Consider the following 20933-nt stretch of genomic DNA (forward strand, 5'->3'; position numbering starts at 1 on the left):
TAATCGAAAAATAAGATATTACTGTCTTTATTTAAAAAAAAAAAAAAAAAAAAAGGGAATAGGCTTTACTTTACTATATATACACATCAGACTTTCTAAAGCATGGGTGCTCAAACTTTTTCTTATGAAGGGCCAAGGTCGTACGCGAGAGGAAAATATAGCTTACCAAACCGTAAAGTTGTCAATTTAAGTACCAATTTATAATTTATAATTCATTATTTAATTTATTTAACACTATAATGTATTGTAGCTTACTTTAAATATATTAATTGTATTAAAATATAATACATTTTTGTACGTTTTATAATGAACATCTTATAAGAAAAATCATGAACAATCTTATTTTAATACAACTAAAAACACACTTGATTCTTGATTCGTTTGCTGATGTCTTCTGCAATGTCTGCTATCCATCAAGTGACTGCAGTTTTTTTTTTTAATTATCCGATTTATTCACATTTAATTGAAACATTTAATTGCAGTTTCTTTTTAGTTCAACAGTTTAAAAACAAAAGTCATGTTAAATTGGAAATGACAATCTCTGTTAAAGGCATTCTCTCTCTCTTTGATGGGATGGTAAGCCAAATCAAAGGTTAGCCCTGGTTTGGGCATCTCTATTCTAAAGCTTAGAAAAATGTTTTAAAAGCACATTTTCGGAGAAAAATATCCTTCAACAATATCCACCAACCCCCAACCTGGATGGACACGAGAAAAGAAAATCAGTCCGAGTGAACTCTTGAATGACACATCCATTCATTAATATAGTCAGCAGACCCATTTTTCTTCATTAACACGGTTCAAACTCTCCACACCTTGTCAGAAGGGGGATTGTTTTTATATTACATGTTATTAATCGCTAAGGCTTTCAGTGTCAGTGACGCTCGCTTCCGTCTTAAAGATGCAACCCGAGACAGACGAAACACAGTCGATGACAACGCTGACAAGAAGCTAAATTGAGCTGACAAATCCCTTGACAGTGTGTTTACTAGTCTGTGACCGAGTGCCATCCCATTACCACACAAAAATGAAGTATGTGGATAGTGTGTTGTTTATAAATTCGACGATTTTTGTTAATTGGGTTTCACATAAATTTTTGAAACAATAAAATTGCTGATATTTACCTTTCTGACGAAGTATTTCAGCTCTTTAAATGAGACGACGACTTCAAGTTATGACTGAGTAGTCCTGCAGCGCCCTCTAGTGTTCAGGCAAATGTGTACTAGTCTGGTTAATAACATTAACTCTCTCACTAGAAGCTATGAAACGTTCCTCACACTCACGCACGTAAAGAAAAAAGCCAAGACACAAAAATGATTTAAACCCACAGTATATTTAAACTCTGTATGCTCAAACAAAATCACTTTGATCAGCCTTTATACATCCATGTTAAAATGTAACAATACAACAGGACAGAAATAATACAATAAAACAACAGGTTGTTAAAAACAGTCAAAACTACACTGAAAGAGCTCCCAGAAAGGATGCAAGTTTGGTCTTTTTACTTGAATCACAGGAAAACAAAAAGGTGGTTAAGAAATCAAATGAAGCATTCCTGGCCAATAGTAACAATTAAAAAAAAGAATAGATTTTTTTTATCAAAAAGGGGTAAAATATCAAAAGAAAACGGTTATAAAAATAGTTAATCAGCCCCCCCTGTGGATAAATCTGAGTATCAATGGGAAATGAGTATCCTGATGATGATGGCGAGAAACTGATCATGTCTTATTATTGCTCTTGTGATACATAATGCTTTTAAAATTCACGTTATTGTAGAAAGAAGCAACCTGAGCACCACAGAAAGAAAAGGGATCGTTTGATTCTTGATGCTGCTTTTTTTTTGTCAATAACACAAATGATTCCTTCATGCAAGACATCAGACCTCCCTTTTATCTCTCACCCCCGAAACACCTACGCATCTCGCAGCTCGGGGTGAGTCATGGGCCTCTATAATTAGACACGTTAAATATTTTATGAGAGACTGAGAAAAATAGACAGGTTTTTTTTTCCCCCAAGCTTGTCAGACACTGAAAATACCTGCATTTGATGTTAAAAATACATTGTGTTACATTTTTGAAACATGAAAATTAGTACAAAGAGACGCAGTGTTAAAGTAATCTGAATTCAACAATCATTTCACTTAAATCCTTCAAATACGCTAAAGGGATAGTTTAAGAAAACTGAAATTTTGCAGGTAATTTACTCACCTCATCCAAGATGTTCAGTAGTAAATTAGACAAGGTTTATAGATAAAACTGTGGTCCATTTATTTGTAAAATGCATTTCAATCCATACTGACACTGCAAGTCAAAAAACATACAGGTAAAACAAGATTCCTGATCAAAAATGAAGGTCTGAAACAAAACCACTTGCCAAGGCTGTGAATTAACAGTATTAATGTGGTAAATAACATCCTGTTTCTTGCACAATCTGATCAATTCCTTTCATAAGACATCAATGTTTTTTCAGGAGCAAGAGGTTTTAGTTATGTTTAGCCTGAATCATTTCTTTGCTCATCTCTTAAATTGCTAATAGAAGTTGACATGCATTTTTGGAATGTCCAATGACCACAGTTTTAGCTAGAAATCATCTTTAAAGAAATAGTTCACCCAATAACGAAAATCTACTCAGCATTTACTGAAACCTCAAGTAGTTTCAAATTCATTTGAGTTGCTTTCTTTTGTTGAACAAAATTATTCTGGAAGTCATTCACATTCATAGTAAGAAATAAATTACATACCTTGGAAGTCACATTCTTCCAAGTATCTTCTATCTTTTTTTGTCCAAGGCATTTAAAAAATGTAGAAAAAAAATATTAAAAAGCCATTACTGACATGACTGTTAAATTAATAAAGGCTTTTAAACATTTTTTCCACATTTTTCTGAAGGCCTTGGACTAATTTTTGCTGGTTATTCTGATACCAAAGAGAACACATTATTTAAGCTACTCCTGAGCACTTTTTGTTTTAGGTTGAATTATTTATCTTTTTTTGTATTTAACAGAAGAAACAAATAGAGGGTGAACAAATAAGTGGATTTTCATTATCAATCTTTTTAACATTGTTACCAACATCTTGGATGGCCTGAAGAGGTGACTAAATTAACCAATTTGTCATTTTTGTGTAAAGGATCACTTTAAGTATTAAACATAGGGGTGTATCGGGAGAAAACCTGATAAAAACTACTGCTGAGCATCTCCAGATCTGTATCACTTTCCCCATAAATTCTAGACACTGATACGGGTGAACGAATTGCTGACTTTTCAGGGGGGAAAACAAATGACTGATCAGGTTTAAAACAAAATGACAGCACCAATTTATAAAAAAAAATAAAAATCACTCGAGCTTAATTTAGACATGTCTCATAGAATGAATATGTGTGACATTCATTTATGCATTCATTGCTGTTTTGCTAGCAATACGCTGAGCTGCTACCTCGTGATGCACTAATATAACCGTTTAAGAAAATTGATTCTGAACCATGACGATGCAGGTTTATACAATAATCAGCAAAAACTGGGTGAATCATATGGACCCAGAGCTGAAAGGCAAGTGCCACATTATCATTCAGAACTAATGAAACTAACCTCCCCTACAATCTTAACTTAGTGTGTCTGCTGAAGTGTTTAAAATAAAAACGCTTTACTTCTACAAATTAAAAACTAGACGCGTGCTTGACGAAGAGCTAGTGACTGCTTCATTCCGTTTCTGTGTTTTAAGGGGTATAAGCTACAAAAATGTTACATTTTCATTCATTTTTCTGTTTATCCAACACCCAAACAGCGCCACAAGCATCTCCTCAGAACTGCTTTCCGGTTCAACGATTTATAAACATTCCATTCACGTATTTTCAATCAAAAGCAGACTGTTGAAATGGCGTAATCGTGACCGTATGTAACATGCTTTATGCCTCCAAATGAATCTAAACACACAGCCGACTGCCTCATTCTTCTCTATTCTTGTTGACAAAAGCTGATTTGTTTACTCCACAGAGCTGATACACCAATTACTGTAGATCACAGTGTTTTTCATCTGTAAATTCATTAAATGTAAAAAAAAAAAAAAAAAAAGAAACAGTGTCAGTTTTTAACAGCTACACTGTTTGTTTCAGCATTTCCTTGTGTTTGAAGCAAACAGCAGTTCTGAAAAGATGCTCATATCACCGATTTGCCATTTATCTATCTCTCCAAACACGTACGTTATGTATTTCTAGTTAACTTTTCCTTCTATCTTAGTGAAAGAGTGAGAAAAGTTGACTGGAAATGAGTATATCATAACCCCTTTTCTTAATTATACACCATTCTTTCGAATTTCTGTTAAACGTTTGCACTCAATTACATTTCGGTTGAGCTAGTGTTTACTCGTTTTGTGCATGGACCATAAAACACAGCCTACGATGGGACACACTGAAGGCTGCAGCTGCAATTATTTTTTTTTAAAAGCTCTTGAGGCACTTTTTTAGACATTTTCATTCAGATCACCTCAGGAGTTGAACATTGCAATGGTCCCCTTGCATATCTAACAAATCAACATCCCAAATGACAGTACATTCTTAGTAACGCACCATTACAGTGCACGTATGTGATGTCTACGTGAAAACATCCAGAGCCCGTTTCGTAGTGTTCATGCTATGAGAAAGAGGCGTGTGAAAACACTGTTAAAAAACCGTTGAGGAGGTGAGGATTTAGAAAATTTCACAAAAAGGAGAGCCAAACATGTGGCTAATCCCTGGCTGGAGAAAGGGGGTGAGAGAGCGTGGACAAAGAAGACAGATGGCAGAAGATATACAGACAAATAGAAAAAGACAGAAAGAGAGAGTTTGGGGGGGGGGGGCACAGATGAGACCCCTACTTGGGGAAGTTGTTCTGTTGCCGGCGTTTGGCAGACCTCAACTTCTCAAAGCGCGACTCCATCTCTTCCAGGACTTTAGGGGTGTACCGTACCACCAGTTTCACTGTGCCCTGAGCAGCCTTCAACAGCTCCACAGCTTTCTCGTGGTGCTCTCCTTCTACACTCTGAAAGACAAGGAGTTCTTTTTCTATTGGATCAACATTTTTATTTTTTAAATGCCTATATTGGTGTGACATAACTTATAAATGAGTTCAGTTTTTTTTAATAATCTGAAACGTGCTGTGACTTGTATTTTAAAGCAGTTTACATAATGCAGTTTACGTCAATCTGAGTGGGTGCAAAGTGTCCACATTTCGATTTGTATAGCTTTCACTTTATTTATTCACTTTATCCCTTGGTCAAACTTTATTTTGATGGTCTGTTGGTTGAATTTAAATTACATAGCAACTACAAGCCAACCATAGATATATACACTAGTTATCGCATAGGGACCCCGAGCATGCGTCAATAGCGCCGCCATATTTGTAGTGCTCCCAGGACAAGTGTCATTCAACCGCACTAGTCAAGACAGTGTTACTACGTGAAGATGCGGGACTTTAGCGCTGTCTACGGGTGTAGTAACAAAACAAAGAAAACAAAGCACAAAGGCAGAACATTTCATAGGTAAGATTCAGGTTTTTTTACGTTTTGGTATATTATGAACTTTTGTGCTAAACGGGTAGCGTTATTGATAATAATACTGTCTCTTACTGCATTCACCAAAAGGCAAAGCAGCAGCAACTCACACCTAACACTCGGCTTATGCAACTTTTGTTGAATAAAATCAGCAAACAATGCAAAAGATATATGAAAACGAGATGCTGGAAACTTGTATTATTGTCCGTTAAGTGAAGGAGTCGTTCATTCACAAATGAATCTCCCCCTCCGTCAGTATGAAAAGTGAAAGCAGGTGAGGAGGTGTGTTTCAGGACACGGATTTGATCAAATTTAACAGGGAGTATGGATAGTACATTTCCATACAAACAAACACAAGCTTTTTGTCAGAAATGCCTGTGCGATCACTGATCCATCAATATAGAAAAGTGATGTAAAATTATAATTTTCATAATTTAAAAAAGAAAATTGCATACTGACCTCCGGGAAAACTCCCGACCATAGATATTTGTGTATGTGTGTAATTCTCTGGCTCTGGATGGCCACAGTCCTCCATAGCAGCTTGGTCCCACATTTATTTAAAAGGAGCGCTACCCTGTACTAAAATGGCGGCTCAATTGACCCATTCCTTCTAATAGACAACAACAGGGTAGGTGACATCTAATGTATATATCTATGCATGCCAACTGATTCTCATTAGATTAGAAGCAAACTGTTAGGTTGGGGGTAGGGTTAGTGTAAGGTGACATGTACTTGCAAAGTTTCACATAGTAAGTTAAATGTCTGTTGAAGGAGCAATATCAACATATGAAGCAGACAATCTACTAACACTCAATAGGACCATCATCGAAAATAAAGGTTGACCAATAACTTTGTTTAAATTACATTTCTGACACCATTTATTTAAATGAGCATTTTGTTTTGATGAATAAAAAGGTCAACCAGTCAAACATTTTACATAGTGAATGCCACCACAACTTCTTTATTTTATAGGCATTTGCTCTTTTCTGTTCTGAATACTGTTATATTTAAAGGGTTTGTTAAGAAGTGAAGAGAACCAAATCCATTTTCATTGTGTGTAAATGTTGTTTATGTTAAATTCCTTAGGAGCGTATAAAAATGGTATTTAGACAGCTATGTGTAACATAATAAGGTGTAAAGTATTTTCTTGAAAAAAAAAAAATTTCACATAATTTAGTCTAACTTATATCACACCAATCCGGTTTATGTAAATTCCCTTTTTACAATAATTATTTTTAATTCTCAATTTGTTTTAAATTTTCTCAATTTTTTTCTCAAACAAAAAAAGCAAAATGAGGAAGTGCAGTACAGAATTTATTAATCTGTAATTAAATAAATAAGTGTATTCTGCACCTGTGAATTCAGATAAAAAGTTAATGTCAAGCATTTTGATCTGTTGTGTACATACCACTCCATTCACAGATAGCAGCTGGTCTCCTCTCTTCAGGCCACCGTGTCGATCAGCGATGCCTCCAGGAATGATGCGGGAGATGTAGATGGGAGAGTTTTGTTCCTTCCCACCCATTATGTTGAACCCCAGTCCCTCCTCTGTTTTTGGGAGCTCCACCACACGTGGGTGAGAATGGCCCTCACTAGCTGCAAACGCAGCCACTGTAGCCTGTAGAAAAAGAAATCAACCACTTATGGATAACAAAAAAACTACTTCTGCAAGGGATAGACATACCAAAACACACTATATTTGTTATATATAAATGTGTCACAGCTCCTTAAAACATAAAGCTAAATTTAGGATTTCAACTTTATTGACAGCATGAAATCATATTAAATTGGATTCTGAAGAATCAGGTCACAGTAAAGCGTCTTTTTCTGGTTCACAATAATAGGAATAACAAGAAAAAAATCATTTTGATTTCTAACAACAGCTTATAACTGTTTATACTGCAAGCTGGTTTGGTGAACAGACATTAAAAAAGAATACATATGTCTTCTAAATAAAAGGAGAAAATAACAACCTCCCTCAAATAAGTTGCTGATGTAATTTAGGCCATCAGTCTTGTGCAAAAGAAGGCATTACAATCAAGCTAAGCCAATCAGATAATCAGATTGACTTCCCTGTCTGTTAAGGTACAAGCTAAAATGGTTCACAGAATTTAATTCTAGTGAAGAAAGATGGCATCTTTGATGGCAAATACTTAAGAAATTTCATCTGCACAACCTCAATACATATTTGAGTGTATCTGTGTAATTGCTGTGGCGGAACCTTGTTTAGTTTTTGTTCTTCACTAATTACAGTGGAGTATACGCCTGCTGCGCGCTGATGCAGTTTTATCTAACATTACATAATCATTTAAACATCATCTTTACATTATTAAATCTAATTTATTAATATTATCATGTAACAGGGTTAAATAAAAAAAATGTAAAGAGCTCAAGAGAAAAGATGAAAAGAACATAGAGAGATCATTTTTTTTGGCGAGACTCAATGTAACTTCTGGACTTTGTGATGGCAATGATGTGTATCCACCAGCAGAAAAAGAAAGCTTACAGTTAAAAGAGAGAGTGGTTGAAATATAATTCTTTACTAGTAATAAACTTCTCACTATTTTCCATTAACAGTAGCTGCTGTATGTGAAGGGTTGCCAGTAAAGATGCACTGCTTGTCATTAATGCTAAGAACGGACATGCTAGAAGACAAAACATTGCACCAGGAATGCTCTTCACAATATTTGAAATACTGGGAGAAAGCAAAAACTCAGGGGTGCCCAGACTCAGTCCTGGAGGCCAGGTGTCCTACAGATCTTAGCTCCAAATTGCATCAACAATCCTGCACGGATGTTTCCAGAAAGCCTAGTAAGAGTTTGATTAGCTAGGCCAGGATTGTCTGATTGGGGTTGGAGCTAAACTTTGCAAGACATCAGCCCTCCAGGACCGAGTTTGGGCACCCCTATTCTAAACACTGATAAATGTTAATATGTATCCCTAACTGAAACTAACGGTCAGAAGCAAGGTTATTTTAGTAAGCAAAAACTAAAATTAAGATTGAAACAGTAATACATAATATTTTCCTTATTTTCCAAAAAAATGTAAATTAGGCATGTTTATCTACTTGTATGACATTTAAAAAGCATAATTTTTACATTTACTTATTTAAACTGTATTTGTGTGGTTTTGGCTTCAATATTTGTTTATACAGTTCATCATTTCATTTTTTTTTTGGCTTAGTCCCTTTATTAATCAGGCTTCGCCACAGCGGAATGAACCAGCAACTTATCCAGCATGTTTTATGCAGCGGATGCCCTTCCAGCTGCAACACAACACTGGGAAACACGAATACACACATCCATTCACATACAATATGGCCAATTTACCTTTTTCAATTCACCTGTACCGTATGTCTTTGAACTATGGGGGAAACCCACGCAAACACTGGAAGTTTATAAAATTATTTAAAATTTATTTCTATGAGATTTGCACATGATTTAAAGCTGTGCAAACACAAATTTTGCTCTGGTCAACACTGAAAGTTTTCTTTTAAATGGAAAAAAAAGTAAAATTTAAACTAAATATATAAAAACTAAATAGAAATATGTTCTGAAAATAAAAACTAAAACTAACAAAACCATTAATGAACCAAACTAAAACTACATTTAAAGCAACTTTAAATATAGTACTGAAATAAAAACTCCAAAACTACAATAACCTTGGTTGGCAAAAAGTATTTTTCTTTGTACAGAGCCATAACATTTTTCTAAGCGCAGCATTCCTAATGTACCAGTAACCAAGGAATCTACAGTACACTGTAAAAAATATGTTAATTAACAGTTTCAGTATTTTGTGATTCACAAGCTTTTTCCCTTTATTGTATGCTTGTGAATTGCCTATTGGCCTTGATCTCTGCTCTGTCAACTTTTGAAGTTGAAAATTCAACTTTATAGTTTAACAAAGTGACTTTTATTGACATTTAAGCAGTTTGAAACGTTATGACGCATAAGAAATAATATATAGAGAAATAAGTCTGTAAAATAACAGAAAATCTACTAGCAGCATATTACAAGACTTTTTTTATCATAATATACAACACCACCAATGCAGAGATATCATTTAAAACGTATTAACATTTTGAATAAAGTCACTTTGTTAAACTGTAGAGTTGAATTTTCAACATCAAAAAAACTGACTTTCCCAATTTTTCCAAAGATAAAGTCAGACAATACTGTTTTACTTTCATTTTTGAAATGATACAATCTAATAACACATCACTACAGTGTACACGTAAAGTTTATAGCATCTTTAATTTCAAAATGCACTGTCAAATTTCAACGCCAGAGATGCAATTTGTTTAAAATAAGAGTTATGGCTGCATCATATTGGAAAAATCTAGCATTGCAATATTTTATTTTGCCATAAATATTGCGGTATGAATACAATTTCAACAGATAACTTGAATATCTCTATTTTGAAAGAATTTATAATGTTTGATTGGGATGATTCTGCATTCAAAATGCCTCTTCATAAAATCTAATAGAGCTTTAAACTTTTTGGGGTCCCCCGACACATTTTTGTTGTGCTATTTGCAGTGCATTTCTGTATTTGCATGTGTTGTGAGTATTTTCAAGCACAATAATCTATAAATACAATCAAGAAAAAGATAAAAGTGAAATAAAGTGTTTTATCGTTTTCCGAGTCTACCGGTATTCAAGTACAGTAACTTAATGATGAAAGTAATTAAATAAAATTAATCATTGTTATAGTAACAAATGATACAATTTCTAAATGCCTTTAATGTCATTATACAATCACAGGCATCAAAAACACATGCAATCAATGAATTATAATCCAGACTCAATATTGCGTATGCTCACAATGTGACTATTACGAATGATCACATAGTGATCATTCGTAATAGTCACATTGTGAGCATACGAATGATCACATTGTGATATCAATGCTGAAACGATATACTGTGCAGCCCTAGTAAGAGTTATACGATCTTGTGTCATGTATAAAAACAAACAAATGCACCACTAAGGACTTCTGGCCCACACCATCTACAAAGAAGAGCTCACGTTGACTAAATTTAAACCCATGTTGAGACAAACACAATACACACAAATGTCTTCAATTGTAGTTCTCTACATTTAAACTAAACTTGCACGCACCAATGTTACAAAGTAATAACAAAAGTACATTTTTAAGCTCTGAGAAGGAATAGAGTTGTCTACCTGACTTACCTTTGCTGTTGCGTTCGCCCTCACCTCAGGGCTGCTGTTTATGTCCACCGTCTCGTACACATGCTCGTATACCTGACAGAAAGCACACAAACGCAGTATGAATACAAACTCTGTGGTCTTGTTTTGTAAACCTATCCAGGCAAACAAACACGGACATACAATTTAAACCAGATTTCCAGAACCTTAGGCAGTTTCCCAGATCCATCTCAGTTTAGCTACAAACTAAATTACTTGTGAATCGTAATTCAACCTTAAAAAGCCGTTTAAGTCCGTCACATTAGTCTGTATCAGATCTTCAATGGACAGCCACCATTAACGGAGAAATTGTGTCCTAGACCATAATCTTTGACTGGAAAGCCGCACCATTAGGAGAATACAGTATCAAATCAATCTCTTCACATGGCTCGCTCTTGATGCTTTAGCACATGTTTAGCACACCGCTATTCCATCTTGCATTCAGGGCCATCATTATACGTCCACACACAAGCCTCAGTGTTAAACCAAGAGACATGTGCGTTTATCTAAGAATCAAGCAAATATTCAGAGTGAAATGTAAATGGTTAAGAGACACTGCTCTTGAGTTACTAATAAAGCACTTTACGCATCCATCAAAAAAAAAAAAAAAAAAATACAGCACTTTACTCAAGCACCATCACATGCAACTGAAAAACAAGCTTTTCAGGAGAAACGTCACAGGTGACCTTGGAGCCTCAACACATGCAAAATGGTTGTAAAGAGTGTAAAAGGGCCTAAAATCTATTTTATGAAACTAGATTTGTGCAACTGAACAATGAAAGTGACTATAATATTAAAATGTTTCATTTATCTTAAATACTTGGTACTAATTAGTCAGTTTTAAAGATCATGTTAATTTATTAGTATCAGCCATTAAAGATCAGTTACGCAAACATTCATTAAATTAATCAAAAGCTAAAATAATGTAATGTACCATTTAAATATATATATATATATATATATATATATATATATATATATATATATATATATATATATATATATATATATATATATATATTAGGGGTGTCCAAATTAATTGTTTCTTCGGTGCACCGCGATGCAGACGCGGACAATAAGGTATCGGTTCAGTAATAATCATAACCGGTTATTATGTACTGATGTCATTTATCTCCTGTGCGCTCTGTCGCGAGGGAGGTGAGCGCGAGTATTTACAACACTCAGCCAACTCAGGGCCAGCCTGTGGCATAGGCACCATAGGCAAATGCTAAGGGTGCTGTATATCCAGGGGGGCGCCAGAAAGGAACGCGGTTCAGTTGGTTTTGTTTTCAAAATTTCTGACACACATTCAGTTATAGACGGCATTAACTCAAAAACCTCTTACCCTAAAAAGATCTAAAGTGTGTTTCCTACAAAAAGACAAAGCTGGTTATGTTTCACAGCTGTCTTTTTATTTTTTCTGCTCGATATTACGACCACTGCTCCGTTTAAGCCCTCGCAATATTTGTTTAGCCGGGAGAGCTCGCGCTGAGAGGAGCTCTCAGCAAGGGACCGTCGAAAAAGTGCTTCTTTTTTTTTTTTTTTTTTCTGCTCCGCTCAGCGCGAGCTCTCCCTGTTGCGAGGGCTTAAGTGTGTGCGTGCGTGCTGGGGGGTATTCCAGAAAGCTGGGTTAACTTACCATCTGCTAAAACCTAAACTCTCGGTTGATTTACCCAAAACCTGCTTACCGCGAGTATGTTGGTTCCAAAACAGGTGACAAGAGTTAGTTAAATCAACCTCCTGAAGATAACCGCGGGTTAATGCGCGTGCACGGCACACACCTGAAGGCATTTTCAGTAGATCGCCGAATTCACGAGTCACCATAGAAAGTCACGGTGAGAAAAAAAGGGCAACGCACTTTACAGAGGCAGAGCTGGAGGTTTTAAACACAGAGATTACACATCTGCTTCAACGAAGGAAAGAAATATAGAATAAGAAATAGATAAGAAAATAAAAAATAAATAATAAGAAAATTTATTAGTTCATTAAATTACACATGCCACCCTCCATTTTATTGTAATGATAAATTAAACTACTCTTTAACATTCTTTTTTAGTATGTTGTGTAACCATTCATGCATTTATTTTTCTTGCCATTAATTTCTTAAGGCCACAATATGTGTATTGACTAATAAGGCTTATAGAAATTGTAATCTTTCTGGAGCTAGAACTCTGTCCAAAGTCATTAAACACAGAAACATTATCATAAAAGGTAATATTTAATTACTGGAGCTCTTTATTTAACACTCTAGAATATTCTTTCTGTCATGCAGCTAATAGAAAGAGGCCTGTCTAACTGCTGTGTCCTATAATAAAGGCTTTTCAGTGGTTGAGTTTTTGACTTAAACCACACACTCTGTCACTGTTGTAAGTGATTGTTGTCAGATAGCTTTAGGTTCTTTTTATTTTGCATGCAGACGAAGTTCCTTCTGCCTCAACTAACAAGCAGTGTAAGAATTTTCTGCACTTTTCCATATTTGAATATTACTCTTGGATCACAAAATCTTTTATCTACATATTTAAATTCTAAAGTAGCTGTATAAGGTCCATCTTCAAAGATAAAGTCACATAAGCATCAACTTAAGGTGAGAAATGTATATGAAAAATATGTTACACGTTGAAAGGTGTGTGTATAAAGCAGTGTACAAAATCATTCATTTTATTTCAGGAAATGAAGAAATGAACAGACCAAACTATTTGATTAAACATAGTTTTTTGACTAATTATATTTTTTTAGCACTCTTCCATCTGTTTTGTCTGCTTGGGTCACTGAGATTTCCTCTGGGTCAGGCTGCAGGTAGGGTGTCATCGTATAAGGCAGAAAAGGGTATCTTTTGTCCTCCAGCAAGTAACAATGTAGTGCCCAGTAATGATTCTATTTTATAATATAATAAAAATAAACATTGTGTTGAGCAACATTTGCTTTATAGTTTTTTTTTAAACTATATTTGTGTTATACACTTGAATCACTACTTCCTGAAAATCAGCCATTTAGCCTCAACATAGTGATGAGGTGGGGTGTGTGATGAGCTGGTAAGTGGAAGCAGTAATGAGTTTAATAGTTGAAACACCAAAAGATTAAGGATAGAAAATTAAGTTGTACCTGCACACTTATACTTTGGACAAATTTTATATTATCAGTGTCCTTTAGTGACTGATGGAGCTTTAAAATCGGCTGCAATTAATGCACACAATAGCATTTAGAAACCCTGAAAAAAAATGTAAGTGTGTGTGCGTGAATGTTTATATAAGAACGACGTCCTACATCTTAAATTAAAGATATATTTTCCTACAAAAGACAAAGCTGCCACTTATAATATTATACAGAAAATGTGAGGGTGCAGAAGAAGAGAAAAAACACAAGATCTGTAAGTGAGATTCAAACTCGCTCCATTGTTCTTTATCGACGCACTGTCCACTACGCTATTGCCGTGCTCTGAATCATCTGTGTAATGATACGCAGTGATTTATGACCAAGGAACTGTACAAAAGTTTAAAAAACAGTTCAGTGCCAGGCATACTGTACAGGTGGTCCTACTGCCACATTGTACAGTTGCCTAAAATGCCCTGACGCGAATACAAAGAGCTGCACTGAATGTTTTTTATGGTAAGCGCAGACCCGCGGTTTGTCACATTTGATTTCAAAAAGGTTTGTTAAATACATTAACATTATGAAAAAAACTATGCACTTATAACCCTCTCACAACGAAAAAACTTGTATCTGTGTGTCCACATCCATAAATATTCTCATCAAAAGAGCACGCAATGCTCAGTAAACTCTCTGAAACAGACAAACTCTGGAACATAGCAACTTACTCTCTGAACATAACCTGCTCCGGAGCAGGTTATCTTCAGAGAGTAAGTTGCTATGGCTACTTAACATACCCAGAAGTTACCTCCGATTTTGGAACAAAAGTTGAGGTTATCCACCTACTTACTCTCAAACTTACCTGTGTATGTCACATAACCTGCTTTCTGGAATAGCCCCCGGGCGTGTGTGTGTGTTTGTTTGTTTCTTTGGTGCTGTCTATGTTTGTGTATGTGTTTGAATGAGAGACAGTTTGGTACTGTGTGTTTATACAGACAGCTTGTTATAGCCTCCCCCCAAAATATAACACTGTATTGGAAAGCATCGTCAATGCACCAAGATATAGAATTGAACCGAATCGAAGGCATGATAATCGTAACCGAACCGTGAGACCAGTATAGGTTCACACCTGTTATATATATATATATATATATATATATATATATATATATATATATATATATATATATATATATATATATATATATATATATATATAGTTTTCAAGGAAACAAAAATCTTCCACCATAGATAAATACAAGAAATGTAACTTCAGGAACAAGTTAATATATTAGAGTAATTCCTGAAAAATCACAGACAAATGAAAATTCAGCTTTGTCTTCCAATATTTAACTATATTTTAAATCATATTATTGGAAAAAAAAATATTTTAAAACTGTAATATCTTACAATATTTCAGAAATGGAGAGGATTAAAAGTCTTCTTAAAAAACACACACACACAGACAAAAAGAAAAATCTTACTGACCCAAACACTTTTAAATGTGCAGTGCAGTGTTTCTTAACCATGTTCCTGGAGAACCACTAGCACTGCATGTTTTGGATGTCACCTTCGTCTGTCACAACATTACAGGTTTTTCAGTCTATGTTAATGAGCTGATGATCTGAATCAGGTTTGTTTGGTTAAGTAGTCATGGAAAATGTGCAGAACTGGTGGTTCTCCGGGAACGTGGTTGAGAAACACTGACTACTTTACATGGACATTAGTAGTTGAATTATTTGCCTTAATCTGAATATGACAATAATATGATTAAGGTGATTACATGAGTTGCTTTTTCTACGTTCTTTTCATGATCCGTTCTACTTGTTATAGCACATGGTTCAATTAAAGTCATTGCGTCACCGCACTATCCATATTTGCTCCATAGTTTCATGTAATATTAGGTGTTTCATTATTAATTTGTCAACGTTAACTACAGTTTGGCACTTTCACTTTCATTCAGGAAAATTTCATGCATGCCCCAGTGACAAACAAGATATTGGATGAGAGAAAGAACTGCAGGAAGAGTGTTGCTTTAATGGAATTTAATACAGCATGCCATATGGAACAAAAACGATGCAGGTGTGTGTGGTCCTTCATTGACACAGTAGGTGCAGAGAATAATGTCAAATAGCTTTGTGTATAGACTACTCTGTCGCAAAACGTGGCAAAAATCCTTTACAATGGAAATAGATTGATTAAGGTTAATTAGTCATCTGTACAGCAAATAAAATCTGCATACTCCACCTCTTAATTCAATTTCTGTTTTGATCAATTATGACTTTAGTCGGATTAAGGCAATTAAAAATTGCTGTTTACATGGTAGACTCTTAGTATTGTCTTATACTCTTATATTCTTAAGATTATATGCTTAATTATATTGTCTTATGTCTTATATTTAACCAAAATAAAATCGGAGTATTGGTGTCAATGTAAACGTACTCACTAATGTAGAGCTGAAGTATAGCTATTTGTTTTTATTTATTTTGATCTTACATCTTTTACATCATTTTACAATCACAAAGCCAATTCCTAAAACGGCAGAAGTTAATATTATTATTTTTATATTTACATCAGAATTTTTCAAAATGAACATAACGTTGTTATGCCTTAAACCACATTTTAAAACAAAAACATTTAATTTTTGCCTGTTTTCATACAAATTAAACTCTATTATATAATATTTATCAGTCACAAGCCATAGCATGGTCATACTGCGGGTGATATTGCCACAGCCATATCACCCTGCAGCCCAAGACCGGTTACTCGCTGAGCCAAGCCAGTAGCTGGATGGGAGACCACATGGGAAAACTAGGTTTCTGTTAGAATTGGTGTAAGAGAGGCCAGCAGGGAGCGTTCAACTTGCAGTCTGTGTGAGTCCTAATGCCCCAGTAAAATTAAAGGGGACATTACACTGTCAGTGGGTGCCGTCTTTCGAATGAGACCTTAAACTGAGGTCCTGACTCTCTGTGGTCATTAGTCCCTCAATCGGCCCTTATGATCATGGCCTCCCAATCATCCCCATCCACCGAATAGGTTGTATCACTGTCTCTCCATTCCACCTATAGCTGGTGTGTGGTGAGTGCACTAGCGCCGTTGTTCTGTGGCTGCCATCACATCATCCATCATGCCGTCCAAACCCAACCCCCCACCCCCCCCCCCACCCCCCATTTATTATTTTATTTAGAAGCGATACAGCTTATTTTCTACCTTTAATATGAAAAACATTTAAAATAACTCATTTTAACTCCAAAAGTGTAAGTTTTTTATTTTCACTTTTTTACTTTTTATCCAAAAAAACATGACTGTTTTAGGCAATGTGTGTTTTAATTTCAGTAATTCAACTTTGATGTTAATAAATGATCATATATAGTAGATAGAGTGTGTTTCCTTCAATTATTTTAAAATTAAGTAATGCACCCTTCATTCAAAAAATCTCTCACTTGTTATATGGGAGTATATTTACTGTCCAAACCTTGTCCATGAACTATAAGGGCAAAAAAATAAAATAAAGTAATCGTTCATTAATAGTAATCGAGTTAAAATGTTCAATTAATCGAGATTTTAGGCCAAATCGCCCAGCCCTATGTTGAAAGATGAATATAAAGTTTATAAATGGACATGCATTTAAGATGAGTGCTGAGACCACATTTCAGCTTTTAACAAAAGCTTTATCGAACCTAATCTTTCCATCAGAAATCTGCTTTATTACAGGCACTCAAGCAAAGCAAAGAACAGCAACTCTGCAGCGAGCATCACTTGTGCAAAGAGTTCAGAGTCTTCAGTGAGCACGACAGATGACCAAGCAGCAGGGAGGAGACCAGTCAAGTGCCAACAGTCTTAGATTCACTACATGGGCAGCAGAACACTAGTTTTATGCCCAGTCTGAAACAGACAAATGGATTGATGCTATTTGTGGACATCAGAATCAATATCTAGTATCCAGTCCTTCTGCACAACAATAACTACGCATGTACTACACTAATGAGCACTTTGTCATAAGCATTAGCGATGAGAGCAATTTCAGTCATAACGACCGCTTGCATAAATGAGCTGAGTACTTGGGCAAAAAAAAAGAGAGAGGAGCTTGTGAGGATGAAACAACATCCGCCTGCTCAATTTTTTGTATTATTAACCTGTCAGTCTTTGGCACATTCATCACACCTTACTTTTTTTTCCCCCTCAGCATCACACAGCGGATCTCATTCACCAATAACGCCTTAGCAGAATACAAATAAGAGAAGTTCTTACCAAAACTTTATTTGGGCATCAATTTGTTATCCTTTTTATGATGTTAATGAATTGGTTGTACTTTAAAAACAGCAGCTGCATGCCCAGAGTTAGTCATTTGCATAAAACGCAGACAAATATCCATAGGGCTTTATGCACAACTTTTCTTTTATAAGCATAAGCCACTCTAAGCTAATAGATGGTGCTTTCTAAAGACTCACCTGTAATAACCTATTTAGATGCTATAAATATATTTTATGCTGATGTCTGGTTAGTTACACTGGAATATCAGACCCATTTTCAAATTAAATTCAGGAACGATGTAAAATAGACTGCCGATAACCCTAAATCTAAATTTTAAAACAAAATTTTTTATTACATTATAACATGCTCATTACATAAATAAATATGTAAGAATAGTTAGAGGCATTCATTATAAACATTATTTATAGGGATACTCCGATTGATCAGCCAGAGATCGGTATCGGCCATTAAACGCATTTAATAACTCAATCGGTACTCTCTGATCTGGCCGATCTCATGAACCGATTGCAAGTGTTTGTTGGAGATGTGTAAAAAGATTTGAATGACCTTGCATGCATTTAGGCCTTTTTACAAACAAAAACTAAAAGTTCTGTGTTTTTGACAATATTGAAAGTTCACTAAAACCTGTCTGGAAATATTACATAAATATATATTTTAACATGAATATTTAATAATATAACTTCTTGTAATATACTTACTGCAATAAACAGTAATGTATATGCCTATTTCCTTTTAGTAAAGAAGTAATGGATTTATAGTGGGGATTTTATCTTCTTATGCATCAAATATGCACTTCTAACTTTTTCTTTACTTATACATGTTGAATTCCTACTCCATCATTTGCATACAAATTGCATTGTTTGTCATTTTTCTTACCAATTTGTTTATGTTTTATCAATGATTTTGTATATACTGTATCTGCTTCTGACCATTACATGTTCACACCTATAAGAGGCTATAAGAGACATGTTTAAGGGATTATATGCAGCAGACATAATTTATTCTCTGGGGTAAGGAGAGATCTCTACTTAAGTATCGTACTTAAAAGCGAAAATGTGCTTAATGTAATATGAAGTTTGAAGCATTAGAATCTGTATTCTGTAACAGATTTGTTAAGGTTAATTCGTAGCATTAAAAAGGTAACCAATGCAAAACAATCCCCAGTTTTCAAACCTAGAAATTTTATAGACCATTTCAATGTGGTAATGTCATTGGCCAATGAACATTTTCTGCTTGTTATCAAACTATTTTATACCTGTAACGAGACAATTTATTCATAACTTGATGTTATAACAGCTATCGTAACACTATTTATCAATATGTGGAACATCTTGGACTCTTAGAATCTTTGGAAATTTAAATAAATTTTAATAAATTAAAAAACGGAAATATGTCAGGACCGTTGTTATTGTTTACATCCCTCAAAATTGTAAGAAGACGTTTAAATTTAACTTGAAAGCATGAATGTGATGTTGGAACACTTACCTCCCTTACGGCCTTGCAGAACTCGCTCTGCAAAACCCTCTGAAGGGCTTGCAGCTTCTGGGGTGGCACTTCCCCTGTTCTCTGGAGCTTGTCCAGCAGCTCAATGGCACGAGATATGTCTGTAGAATAACATATGTAAGACCAAGACCATGGATAATCATTTGCATCATGCCATCTGGAGATGTTGTCTGTGGCTAAACAGCTTTCCCTGATAAATAAAACAACAACACGGACCGCAGATAACATTTTAGCAAATCCTTTCTTTATGACAAATATTATTGTTGTTGTTGTTGTTATTAATATTGCGCCATATATTGTATGTAACGTTACTAGTATATAATTTAACGCTACCCAAAAGAAATAATGTTTGTAAATAAAAACTAAATAACTTAAGAATGAAATTATTTACTATTATAATGCTACTTACCGGTTTCTTCTTGATTTATACAGATACATGTAAATATTAAGATAAAAACAGACGGTCATAAATCAGAGTTTTAGCTGATCTACTAGCCTAAGTTAACTCTACTGTGTATTAAAGCTTCAGTTAAACTCAAAATAAGTTGCTGACTATTAGGACGTCACTGAAAGACTTTACTAACCCCTAGAAATACTCAGATGCACTGATCTCTGACCTGAAGTGCCCATGCTAACAGAGCTCACAAAAGATTAACGCTTTTGACAGCTACCCTCGTGTTTTCCTTTCGTTGAACGTAAACTCACCGCTTTAACGACATATAAATGTCCGTATTGCACATTTTATACGTTTTGTGAACGTAGTTTAGTTTATAGAAAAACGTGTATGATCTCGAACGGTGAATTGATGCTAGCTCTCTGTCGAGCACTAATCCATCCTCACGAAGTGACAGCGGGAGAACAAAAAGCGTGATTTACACAACATCCTGCTTCACGTACGGCAGAAAGTGTCTCGGTGCGCGGCTTACCTCTTTCCAGACGTACAGGTTCTCCTAAAGAGGCCATTATAGCCCTGGTTGTTGAGTTTGCGTTTGGTGAAAGCTCCAGAGTTGCGACTCGGCGGCTGTGTTTGTTGCTGTTAGCTTGCTGAGCTTAAGCGTTGTGGCTAATGCACCGAGATTACGGATGAGCGTCAAGAGCGTCATTCCTGCGTTGCTTCCGCGCAGACACTTTGCATACCATAACAAACTGACTTTATTATGATTTTCTCAATGAAATTGGAATATATTATATATAATTTTAACATTAAACAATATATTTAAAGCAAATATGGACTGTTCGACTTGGTATTTTGTTTAGGACATCGAGTTTGACTGCATAAATTATTACAATTCAGATAGTAGACACGTGTAATAGGGCTGTTTTACTGTCAGTAATATGT

The 20933-nt window shown here is 35.1% G+C and overlaps 1 protein-coding gene and 1 long non-coding RNA gene across 4 annotated transcripts; both read right to left on the minus strand.

Moving 5' to 3' along the window:
• Positions 1-1311: 1311 nt before the first annotated feature.
• On the minus strand, positions 1312-20675 carry lin7c (lin-7 homolog C (C. elegans)). 3 transcript variants are annotated; one of them, NM_001362514.1, is made up of 5 exons: positions 20521-20675; positions 19577-19695; positions 10715-10786; positions 6931-7140; positions 1312-5011 (listed from the first exon to the last, which is right to left on the minus strand). In NM_001362514.1, exons 1-5 carry the CDS (start codon positions 20555-20557, stop codon positions 4844-4846), a joined length of 606 nt encoding a protein of 201 aa, NP_001349443.1. In that variant the 5' UTR covers positions 20558-20675; the 3' UTR covers positions 1312-4843. The 3 variants fall into 3 exon arrangements, with proteins under 3 accessions (NP_001349443.1, XP_087115285.1, XP_087115284.1); XM_087259159.1 differs by having other exon boundaries at positions 10706-10786; positions 20521-20655; XM_087259158.1 differs by lacking the exon at positions 20521-20675 and adding an exon at positions 20004-20443 and having other exon boundaries at positions 19577-19784.
• On the minus strand, positions 12257-14896 carry LOC147843126 (uncharacterized). Its single transcript, XR_015495811.1, has 2 exons — positions 14605-14896; positions 12257-14539 (listed from the first exon to the last, which is right to left on the minus strand). It is a non-coding gene; the product is annotated as an uncharacterized LOC147843126 (long non-coding RNA).
• Positions 20676-20933: the final 258 nt, after the last annotated feature.

Source organism: Danio rerio, chromosome 7 (assembly GCF_052040795.2).
Source record: "Danio rerio strain M-AB ecotype USA chromosome 7, GRCz13ab, whole genome shotgun sequence".
Classification (NCBI taxonomy): Eukaryota; Metazoa; Chordata; class Actinopteri; order Cypriniformes; family Danionidae; genus Danio; species Danio rerio.

Coding starts and splice junctions, on each gene's coding strand:
- lin7c (XM_087259158.1), bottom strand. CDS start 20,062: ATGACCGTCTGTTTTTATCTTAATATTTACATGTATCTGTATAAATCA. Junction 10,787..19,576: donor TCTGCAAGGCCGTAAGGGAG/GTAAGTGTTCCA, acceptor GCTTTCTGTCAG/GTATACGAGCATGTGTACGA. Junction 7,141..10,714: donor GGGCGAACGCAACAGCAAAG/GTAAGTCAGGTA, acceptor CTTTTTCTACAG/GCTACAGTGGCTGCGTTTGC.